The sequence below is a fragment of the Pyrus communis genome, chromosome 10 (genome assembly GCF_963583255.1).
Source record: "Pyrus communis chromosome 10, drPyrComm1.1, whole genome shotgun sequence".
Taxonomy (NCBI): Eukaryota; Viridiplantae; Streptophyta; class Magnoliopsida; order Rosales; family Rosaceae; genus Pyrus; species Pyrus communis.
This window is the reverse complement of record NC_084812.1, coordinates 15,950,518-15,960,389: the sequence shown is the minus strand read 5'-3', so window position 1 is coordinate 15,960,389 and position 9,872 is coordinate 15,950,518. Positions and strand designations below refer to the sequence as shown.

The window sequence follows — 9,872 nt, the reverse complement described above, 5'->3', positions numbered from 1 at the left end:
GGGACAAACAATTGACTGTAGTTGAATGAACAGTCAATTCCTCCTCAATTTTAGAATAGATAATTTCCAATGTCTAAAAATCAGGCATGGACAATGGATACCAACCATAAAAGAAAGAAAAAGACCATTTTCACTCTTTTTACCTTTTGAGAAACCAAACTAAACAAACGCAAGGAATGCGTAAAAGTCAACCAAATCCCTCTCTCCAAATTTTCAAAATAAATAGACAATCTACCCCACACACCCAAAAATACAAACGTTATTTTACATTATGCAGATGGATCAAGTCTAAACAACGCAGTACATTCACTATATTATCATCTCATAGATGATGTCGAATTCGTTATTTACTAGGATCACGTCTAAAGTCTATCACTAAGAAGAATACATCTTGATAGTCGGAAAAACATGGAGGAGAATTCTCTCCTCTCTTCATTTCTTTCCTCTTCGTTCTTCTTATACTTGAACGTTACAATGAAATCACGTTAATATCTTATATTGATTTTTTTTTATAAAGATAATAATACAAAAAACAATATGAAAGAAGAAGAGGGAAGAAAATACGAATAGAATGGGAGAAAATCTTACACCGAAAAACAACAATGTTGTGTTATCAATAGGAAGTAGAGCCCATCACGTGCACCTATAAACTCTTGTCAAACTTCTGTCTCGATTGGCACGTGTGGCAATTGTTTCTCTTCTGGTCAAGATTTATATTACCAAACTTTGACACACCCATTAAAACATGCAAACTTTATTGGCGAGTGCGCTGCTTTCATCTTTTTGCTGCTTTGCTGCAAGATCCATGATTTGTCTCAATTGGAGACTCCGATTATCTCCCTCCCCAGAAACCATTAGGGTTTAACCTGTAAGTTTATCTCTCTTAAAACCCATAATTTACATATTATTAAATATTGATTCAGTCGTCTCTTAATTTGTTAATTTCAGATTTCAATTGGATTGGTCATTGCTCATAGAACCCTGATTTTGTTTTTGTTGATTTTATTGGTTGTGATTCATTTTGTTTCAGATGGTAAATGGTAGTAAGTTTCAGAATTTGAAGTTTTTATGTGACTGAATACTGTGGTACTTCAATTCTACTGACTTTTGTCTGCTGAGGAAAATTTGGGGAAGTGGGTTTTTTATTACATATAGTGAGGTTGATTTGGATTTTTTTAGGGCGTGTGATTTAGATGGCGAGTTCTCCGTTTGAGGTGGAGGATACAGATGAGGATTTCTTTGACAGATTGGTTAATGATGACATTGACTTTACTGAATTTGTGCATAAACCGGTAGAGAAGAAAGAGTTTGTAGATGTCAAAGCTTTTTCGAAATTGAGTATTTCTGAAGTAGATCCGGTGGGAGTAGACAACAGCGGCAATGCTAGTCTTGGGGTTAATGGTGGATTGGGTCGTGAAGATGGGGTTGTGGTGGAACAGTCTGATCCCGTATGGGACCCTGTAGTTGTTAAAGAGAGTGAGTCACTGATACTGGATTCTAGAAATGAGGCCAGTGCATCAGATGATATGGTTGATAATAGAAATGGGGCTAGTGCTCCAGATGATATAGACGATAATAGAAATGAGCCAACTGAGTTAGAGGATAAAGCGGGTAATGGAAATGAGGCTAAGTCATTGGAGGATAAAGAGGGTAATGAAAATGAGGCTAAGGAATTGGAGTATAAAGGGGAGGAAGGTTCAGTAATTGGGATGGTGAATACGAGTTTGGCAGCAGTGGGATCCGGTGTGAAAGTAGCTCAGTGGAGCTCGTTTTCTGGTGAATTTGGAGATGTCTCAGTGGACCCATTTGCAAATTTGGGTGATACAGACAAATCGTGGGCCGAGTCTAATGTCACTGATATTGCTTCGGAGAACTCAGTTACTGATTTAGGTGTTTCTAGTTATGGGCAGCACCAAGAAGGTCAGCGCTATGGCGTTGTTGAGGGGCAAAGTTTAGATGGGCAGGACTTGAATACGAGTTTGGCATCAGTTGGATCACATTTGAAAGAAGTTCAATGGACTTCGTTTAACTCAGATTTGAATCCTTCTGGTGACTTTGGAGATTTCTCTGCAGACCCATTTGCACATTTGGGTAATACAGACGAATCCTGGGCCATGTCTAATGTCACTGATGGTGCCTTGGAGAACTCAGTTGCTGATGTAGGCATTTCTAGTTATGGGCAGCAACAAGAAGGTCAGCACTATGGGGCTGTTGAGGAACAAAATACAGGTGGCCAGGAGTTGAATAGTAGTCAGAATTGGGATACCCTTTATCCGGGATGGAGGTATGATCCAAATACTGGGCAATGGTATCAGTTGGAGGGCTATGATGTGAATGCAAATGCTCAGGAGAGTGTTAATGTGCATTCTCAAACTGCAGATAATGTGGTTTTTTCAGACCAGAAAGCAGATGCTTATTATTTACAGCAACCAGCACAATCTGTTCCTCAAAGTGTGGCCCAGGGATCTGAAACTAGTGCTGTTTCTGAGTGGAATCAGCATTCTAATGGGAGCATGGACTACCCTGCCCATATGGTTTTTGATCCCCAATACCCTGGGTGGTACTATGACACAATTACCCAAGAATGGAAGCAGTTGGAGTCTTCCACTCCAACTTTTGACCAGTCAACAAGTGTGGAGTATAATCAGCAATTTCACAATTCAAATGTGGAGAATTATGGTTCAGATGTTGCAAACTGGGATGGATCTATGAGCACCTACGATCAGCAAAATGTGAGCATGTGGCATAATCAAACAGTTTCTGCAAGTGACACTATTAGTGTTACTGAGACACAGCAGTACGCGACCCAGTATTTTTCAACCGGGCATGTAACCAGTTCTGTGAATCAACAACCAGGGTTCAATCCTTCTGGAAACTTATCTCATCATCAGCATCAGGCTAAGGAGCCAAACCAAGTGACATGCTTCTCACCTGCTAACTTTGATAGTCAGAAGCCAGTACAATTTTTACAGCAACCACTCCAAAGTGGAACTCAGTTTTCTCATGAGGCCAGTGCAGGAAGGTCATCTGCAGGACGTCCTCCACATGCTTTAGTGACCTTTGGATTTGGTGGGAAACTTATAGTCATGAAAGATTACAGCAATATGTATGGAAGCCAGGTCAAGCCTTACCTTCTGATTTCAATTTCCTGAGGCACTTACCCACTGATGTGTGTGTGAGTATATATATTCATGTTTCTACTCATATGTCTGGTGTTGGCATAGGCCTTAATTTCGTTTTCTTTTCTGTTTGTAATTTGAAGGACTCTGTAGGAGGTTCGATTAATGTTCTCAATCTGATGGACATTGTCGTGGACAAAACTGATGTTGCAAGCTTTGGAAATGATGGTCGTGCTTATTTCCATGCTTTGTGCCAGCAATCTCACCCTGGCCCTTTGGTTGGGGGGAGTGTTGGAAGTAGGGAAATTAACAAATGGATGGATGAAAAGATTGCGAACTGTGAAACTCCTTATATGGACATCAGAAAAGGGGACCATTCGAGGTTGCTTTTCTCTTTACTAAAAATAGCATGCCAGTATTATGGAAAACTTCGATCTCCCTTTGGCACTGATGTAGCATTGAAGGTACTTTAATTTGTGGTTCTTAAATGACTATTTATGACCTGTTTGGATGTTCTATCACATTTTGATTGGATGTTCTCTCACATTTTGATTGCTTGATTATCATTCTCAATTTGATTCATAAATATTTGAACTTTGGCATTTCATGAGTTTCTATATTTTATTCTACCATATTAATTATGCTGGTTGTACATCTTCCTTGATGGGGCATGCTCAGTAGATGGATTCTCTCATTAAAAGTGTTGTATTTAGTGATAGTTGTCACTTAAGTTTCATGCGACAACAAAATGGCACTTAGTTAGTATGCTAGTTATAGTTAAATAATCATAGTGGCAGTATAATTAGCGCATAGATTTAAAACTTAAAATCCCAGAAATCTGGTGTTGTCATCATTATAACTTTAGAAGTATACTGCTGGTGCTTGTATATTGGGTTTTTATCTTGCCAAATTACCCTCTCAATCCTAACATTATGAACTTTTCTTTATTTGTTCAAGAGCGTTCAACAGTTCTCATGTGATATGATTATTAACCACTTTTGTTAAAAACTTAAAATATAATTAGGAATCTGATAATCCGGAGTCAGCCGTTGCCAAGCTTTTTGCCTCTGCTAAGAGAAGCAACGAGTACAGTGCTCTTATGTTACAGAACTTGCCTTCTGAAGCACAGAGTCAAGTATGTCATAGTCTAACTCTCCCTCTCTCTCTCTCTCTCTCTCTCTCTCTCTCTCTCATAAACTTCCGCTGCCTTCCATAATGAATATATGTTTTTCTTTAGGCTACTGCTCTTGAGGTACAAAAGCTTCTTGTCTCTGGTAGGAAGAAAGAGGCTTTACAATGTGCACAGAATGGTCAATTGTGGGGTCCAGCACTGGTTATTGCATCACAGCTTGGTGAACAGGTTCTTCCAATTATTTTTCTCAGTATTATTCATCAACTTGGTTAATCCTTTTTTTTTTTATATATAAAACATAGTAAGAAAGCTCATCAGATCTGTTATCATAATTTGTTTTTGATGAATGTTTTCTGGTCTGTTTTGATATTGCATGCAGTTTTATGGTGATACTGTAAAGCTTATGGCACTAAACCAGTTAGCAGCAGGATCACCATTGCGGACTTTGTGCTTGTTAATTGCCAGGCAGCCTGCAGATGTGTTTTCGAGTGCCACTACAGATAGCAGTATACCTAATTCTATGAATGTATCACAACAGCAGACACAGGTGATTTATGGTTATTTGGTTCAGACGAAAAAAGGGTGCGACCTGGGTTTTTTGTTTGAAAGTTTGACGTTTGTGTTTTTTATCTTCATTTAATTTTATTTTTTGTATTTCAACTGGATAGAATACTGAAGTGAAAACATTGCTTATGTGTGTAATGGTCATGATCCTGTGTTTTTGAAGTTCCTTGAATTCTTTTGCCTTAATTTTGATTATTTTCTTACCACAGGTTGGGGCCAATTCCATGTTAGATGAATGGGAAGAGAATTTAGCCATCTTAACTGCGAACCGAACAAAAGGTGATGAGCTTGTTATCATCCATCTTGGAGATTGCCTATGGAAGGAAAGGGGACATGTATGTGTTGTGTGTTTCTTGGATTCAGTTCCATCTTATATTTATATGTTAGAAACTTATTATCTCATCTGGTTTTATCCTGACCGAAAGCATTTGTGCAGAACACTCCTGCACACATATGTTATCTGGTTGCAGAAGCCAATTTTGAGGCATATTCAGACAGTGCAAGACTGTGTCTTATTGGTGCAGATCACTTGAAATATCCACGAACATACGCCAGTCCTGAGGCTATCCAGGTGATTGACAGTATATGTTGTTTTCTATTATATGATTTTGTATTGAAGTTTGAATTAAATTAGGAGCTTTTAAAATTTAATGATGTCGAAACCAATTGTCATTATATGCATGAGTTTATTTTCCACTGATTTCTGGATCCCCTATAATTTTTGCCTTTTATAGTGTATGGAGCATGTAACGTCACTGTGGAAAGAAGAAAATGTTTTTAACTGTATTATGTCATTGTTGTTATTATTATTGTTTTTGTTGTTGCTGCTGTTATTATTATTATTATCATTAATTTTTGTTTTACTACTTTACCCAATTTTTAACTAAGCCAAACTTTGTGTTGACAGAGGACAGAATTATACGAGCACTCAAGGGTTCTCGGAAATTCTCAGTTTCTCCTACTACCTTTTCAGCCCTATAAGCTTGTTTATGCCCACATGCTGGCAGAAGTTGGAAAAGTTGCAGATGCTTTGAAGTAAGTGTAACTGTTGTTCATCGAGACCCTTTTTATTCTTAGAGTGAAGTTTGAAAATGGTCGCTTTTTCAAAATTTTTTTATTTGCCTCTAGCTTATTTTAGACAATATGTTTGGTCAGATACTGTCAAGCAATTTTAAAGTCTTTGAAATATGGTCGAGCACCTGAAGTGGACACATGGAGACAGCTAGTGTCATCTCTGGAGGAGCGGATAAGAGCCCATCAGCAGGTTTTTCTTTAAGATGCAGTTCTTTTTCTCTCTCTTTTATTTATTTTTTTTCTCTGTGTTTTCTTACACAAAACATTTTGTACAGGGTAGTTACAGTACAAATTCAGCTCCAACCAAACTGATGGGTAAATTGCTTACATTATTTGATAATACTGCTCATCGTGTTGTTGGAGGCCCACCTCCACCTGCACCTTCAACATCACAAGTCTTTGCCCAATGTAATGAGCATGCTCAGCAATCAGGAGGCCCAAGTGTATCCAGTAATCAATCAACAATGGCTATGCCTTCATTTATGCCAGGCCCAAGTGTACCCAATAGTCAGTCAACAATGGCTGTGTCTTCGTTTATGCCAGGCCCAAGTGTGCCCTATAGTCAATCAACAATGGCTGTGTCTTCGTTTATACCAGGGCCAAGCGTACCCAGTAGTCAGTCAACAATGGCTATGTCTCCGTTGATGCCTTCAGCATCGATGGAGCCAATAAGCGAATGGACTGCTGAGGGCAATCAACTGAATATACCCAATAGAAGCATATCGGAACCAAACTTTGGGAGGAGCCCAAATAAGGTATGTATTTTTTCCACCGGTAATCTTATTTTATTAGACCTTGTTTCTAATTATACTATAGCATTTGAATTTGTCAAGAATTCACAATCTGAAAGGTGGTTTTCGATGTGCAACCAAACTTAATGAACAGGGGCCAGGGCAGAGCCGTTCTGGTTCATTTAAATAAAAAGAAAATTAATAATCCACTGAACTCAGACACATTGTGTAATGTGCATTACAGTAAGGACAAGTGATAAGGGATGGGAATCGCTGTTATATGGATGATATCCTATACCGAAGGCTGTTTAGCCGAATCAATCATCTCATGACATGGGGTAAAGGCTATCAAGAGTCTCGGTTCTATTTTCCTTTTTTTCTTCTTTTTTTTTTTTTTTTTTCTGAGTTGAAGCTTAGGTTATGGCACGGGTGGATGCATCCAAGCTTTTGTTCTTCCCCCAATTTAATTTATAAAAAGCACATTACTATTTCATTCGTGAAGATAAAAAAAAAAATAGGGTGAAGTGCTGATTTACCTCAGTGAAAATTAGGTCCCTGAATAATTTTTTTGATAAAATAAGTCCCTACATTAAAAATTGCTAATTTCATCCCTACTATTATATTCAAAGTTGTTTTATTTAATTTTTCGTCAACTTAAGTCACTTGACGCACTTTAGAGTGTAATACCGTTCTTTTCTCGCCTATAAGTCCTTAACATTTCATATAGGTTGCAACTCTATTCTCTAATTTACCCTCCAAAGTTAACTCCATACACTATTTTTTTTTTACATGTAAAATTACCAACCCACCCTTCAATGTGCATCACATGCAAGTAACGTGACTTAAATTGATGGAAAATTGAATATAGTAGCTTCAAATATAATATTAGGAATGTAGTTGGCAGATTTTTGTAATTCAAGGACTGATTTTTCTGAAAAAATAGTTTAGGGACCTAATTTTCACTCAGGTGATAATCTAGGGACTAAATTGACTGTTCACCCAAAAGAATATAATAGGTGATACGAAAAACAAAAGACAGTAAAGGTGACTATTATTGTATTCCGTCTTTTGAAAATATTGTTCATTGTAAAATTCACATCTGATACAAGGTTATATTGTTTCTTTGGGTGGGTGAACTACATTATAGTTTGCAGATAGTGCAAATTGTTCATATTCTTTACAGTTTATGTCTCTAGCAAGTTCCATTTTCCACATTTGGTAACATTCACCTTAATACTACCAAAGAATTGACTTCGGTAGTTTAAAATTTACAGCCATCATTTTGTGTTCAATCAGGTTGATTCATCCAAGAAAGTGGAATCTTCTAAACCACGAGAAAATGAATCAACATCTAGTGGGTCATCTCGTTTTGGTTTTGGCATATTTCAAAAGACTCTGGGATTTGTGAAAAGATCCCGGCAGGTACTTAAACATTCCTTTTACTAAGTTTGAATGACGGGATTCTCTTAGAGATATTTTCTCAGTTTAGCCTCACAAGTTGTCCTGTTTTTGTTGTTTTGAAGGCTAAATTGGGTGAAAAGAATAAATTTTACTATGATGAGAAACTTAAGCGATGGGTTGAAGAAGGTGTTGAACCTCCTGCCGAGGAAGCAGCCTTACCACCTCCACCACGAACTGCAGCCTTCCCGAATAGAATGCAAGATTACAATATAAATGATGCACTGGAAACCAAAAGTTTCCCTGCAGTTAATGGGCCACAAATCCCAAGCCTGGTGTCCCCTGAACCGAGTTCTGGAATACCACCCATTCCACCCAGTTCCAACCAGTTCTCCGCACGTGGACGTACGGGTGTTCGCTCAAGGTAGACTACCGGATTCTCTCTGTCTTTCCCCGTTGCTTTTCATTGTATTTATTTTCAAGAAGTGCAGTCAGGGTCGCTTAATGCAAGTTGTGTTCAAATTTTCCTTAGGTATGTTGATACATTCAACAAAGGCGGTGGGGCGCCAACAAACTTATTTCAGTCACCATCTCTTCCATCTGCTAAACCTGGGGGTGGTCCCAAACCCAAGATTTTTGTCCCGGCTCCAGTAACTTCCTATGAGGAGACGGTTCAAACACCTGGAGAAAGCATACAAGAGCCATTGGTGACCAACAACAATCCCCCAAAATCATTTGAGGGTGCATTTTCTACTCCACAAACATTAACTTCGTTTTCAATGGCCAAGCAGCGGTTTCCTAGCATGGATAACATTGTACAAAAGAGAGCAGGAGACATGGGAAATGGCAATAGCTTTGCACCCCCTGAATCCCGCCGTGCAGCATCGTGGAGTGGAAGCCTTAATCATGCTAGCAATCCATCTATGAGGAGTGAAATCAAACCTCTAGGAAGGCCGCTTGGTATGTCTCCATTGTCACAAATGAACAATGGTCCGCCATCATCGATGCAGCTTCCAAGTAGTGGCGGCAGTTTAGGAGACGACCTTCAAGAAGTTGAACTCTGAGGTATATGGAATAGTTGTAAATCTATAGAGTTGCATTAGACGGGGGTGTTACAACGGGATCCTTGTGCAAGATTGGTGATGGCACATATGGGGGAGTTGAAGTTTTTGTTGGAAGTCCCTTTACCACCCCCATTAGAGGAGAGTTACATATGTATACCTGAAGCCAACAGTTAGTTTGAATGCCCTGATGAAAACACAATGTGGGCAGCCAATTGTCGAAGGGAAAATCGCGTAACGTAATTGCACATATAAGATATACCATTTCTACCTTTCAAGATGTTATTCAGAATTTTGCCAAATCAACGAAGGGTACTGAAAAAGAACGTCTGAAATTTCTTCTCGTATAAGATTTTTTTTTTATTCATTTCTTGTTCTTTAAAACCACCGCATCTGCAATCATTTAGTATTACGGTCTAGTGGTATTTCTCTTCATCTATAAGTGAGAGGTCTTAAGTTTGATTCTTTTCAAATGCGAATTTGAACAATATTATTGTTAGCTCATTGTAAGGTTAAATACATTCACTTCTCTTCAGTATATATAACATCGTTTGTTAAAAAAAAAAAAAAAAAAAAAAAAAAGACATCTGCAGTGTCCACTTTCCAAGCTTATTTTCTCCCAAACTGAGATGGCATCTCACTAATCCTTGCTTTGAGAACTAAATACCCAAGGAGCTCTGATTTTGAAAACAAATTTGCACTTGTTGGCTTTAGAGCTTAGTGGTAACCATTTGGCAAATACATGCCTCGCTAATCCTTGCTGTGAGAACCTACTTACATGACGACATGACTT

At 38.3% G+C, this 9,872-nt stretch overlaps 1 protein-coding gene across 2 annotated transcripts; it reads left to right on the top strand.

Moving 5' to 3' along the window:
• The first annotated feature begins 752 nt into the window (after positions 1-752).
• LOC137747276 (protein transport protein SEC16B homolog) lies at positions 753-9,418 on the top strand. Of its 2 annotated transcripts, none has more exons than XM_068487355.1 (14): positions 753-868; positions 1,180-3,119; positions 3,263-3,583; positions 4,144-4,254; positions 4,357-4,479; positions 4,631-4,798; positions 5,025-5,150; positions 5,252-5,386; positions 5,723-5,850; positions 5,971-6,079; positions 6,165-6,644; positions 7,917-8,042; positions 8,144-8,442; positions 8,551-9,418. In XM_068487355.1, exons 2-14 carry the CDS (start codon positions 1,194-1,196, stop codon positions 9,080-9,082), a joined length of 4,584 nt encoding a protein of 1,527 aa, XP_068343456.1. In that variant the 5' UTR covers positions 753-868; positions 1,180-1,193; the 3' UTR covers positions 9,083-9,418. The 2 variants fall into 2 exon arrangements, with proteins under 2 accessions (XP_068343456.1, XP_068343455.1); XM_068487354.1 differs by having other exon boundaries at positions 1,031-3,119.
• The last annotated feature ends 454 nt before the right edge of the window (positions 9,419-9,872 follow it).

Coding starts and splice junctions, on each gene's coding strand:
- LOC137747276 (XM_068487355.1), top strand. CDS start 1,194: ATGGCGAGTTCTCCGTTTGAGGTGGAGGATACAGATGAGGATTTCTTT. Junction 3,584..4,143: donor GCACTGATGTAGCATTGAAG/GTACTTTAATTT, acceptor AAATATAATTAG/GAATCTGATAATCCGGAGTC. Junction 6,080..6,164: donor GGATAAGAGCCCATCAGCAG/GTTTTTCTTTAA, acceptor CATTTTGTACAG/GGTAGTTACAGTACAAATTC.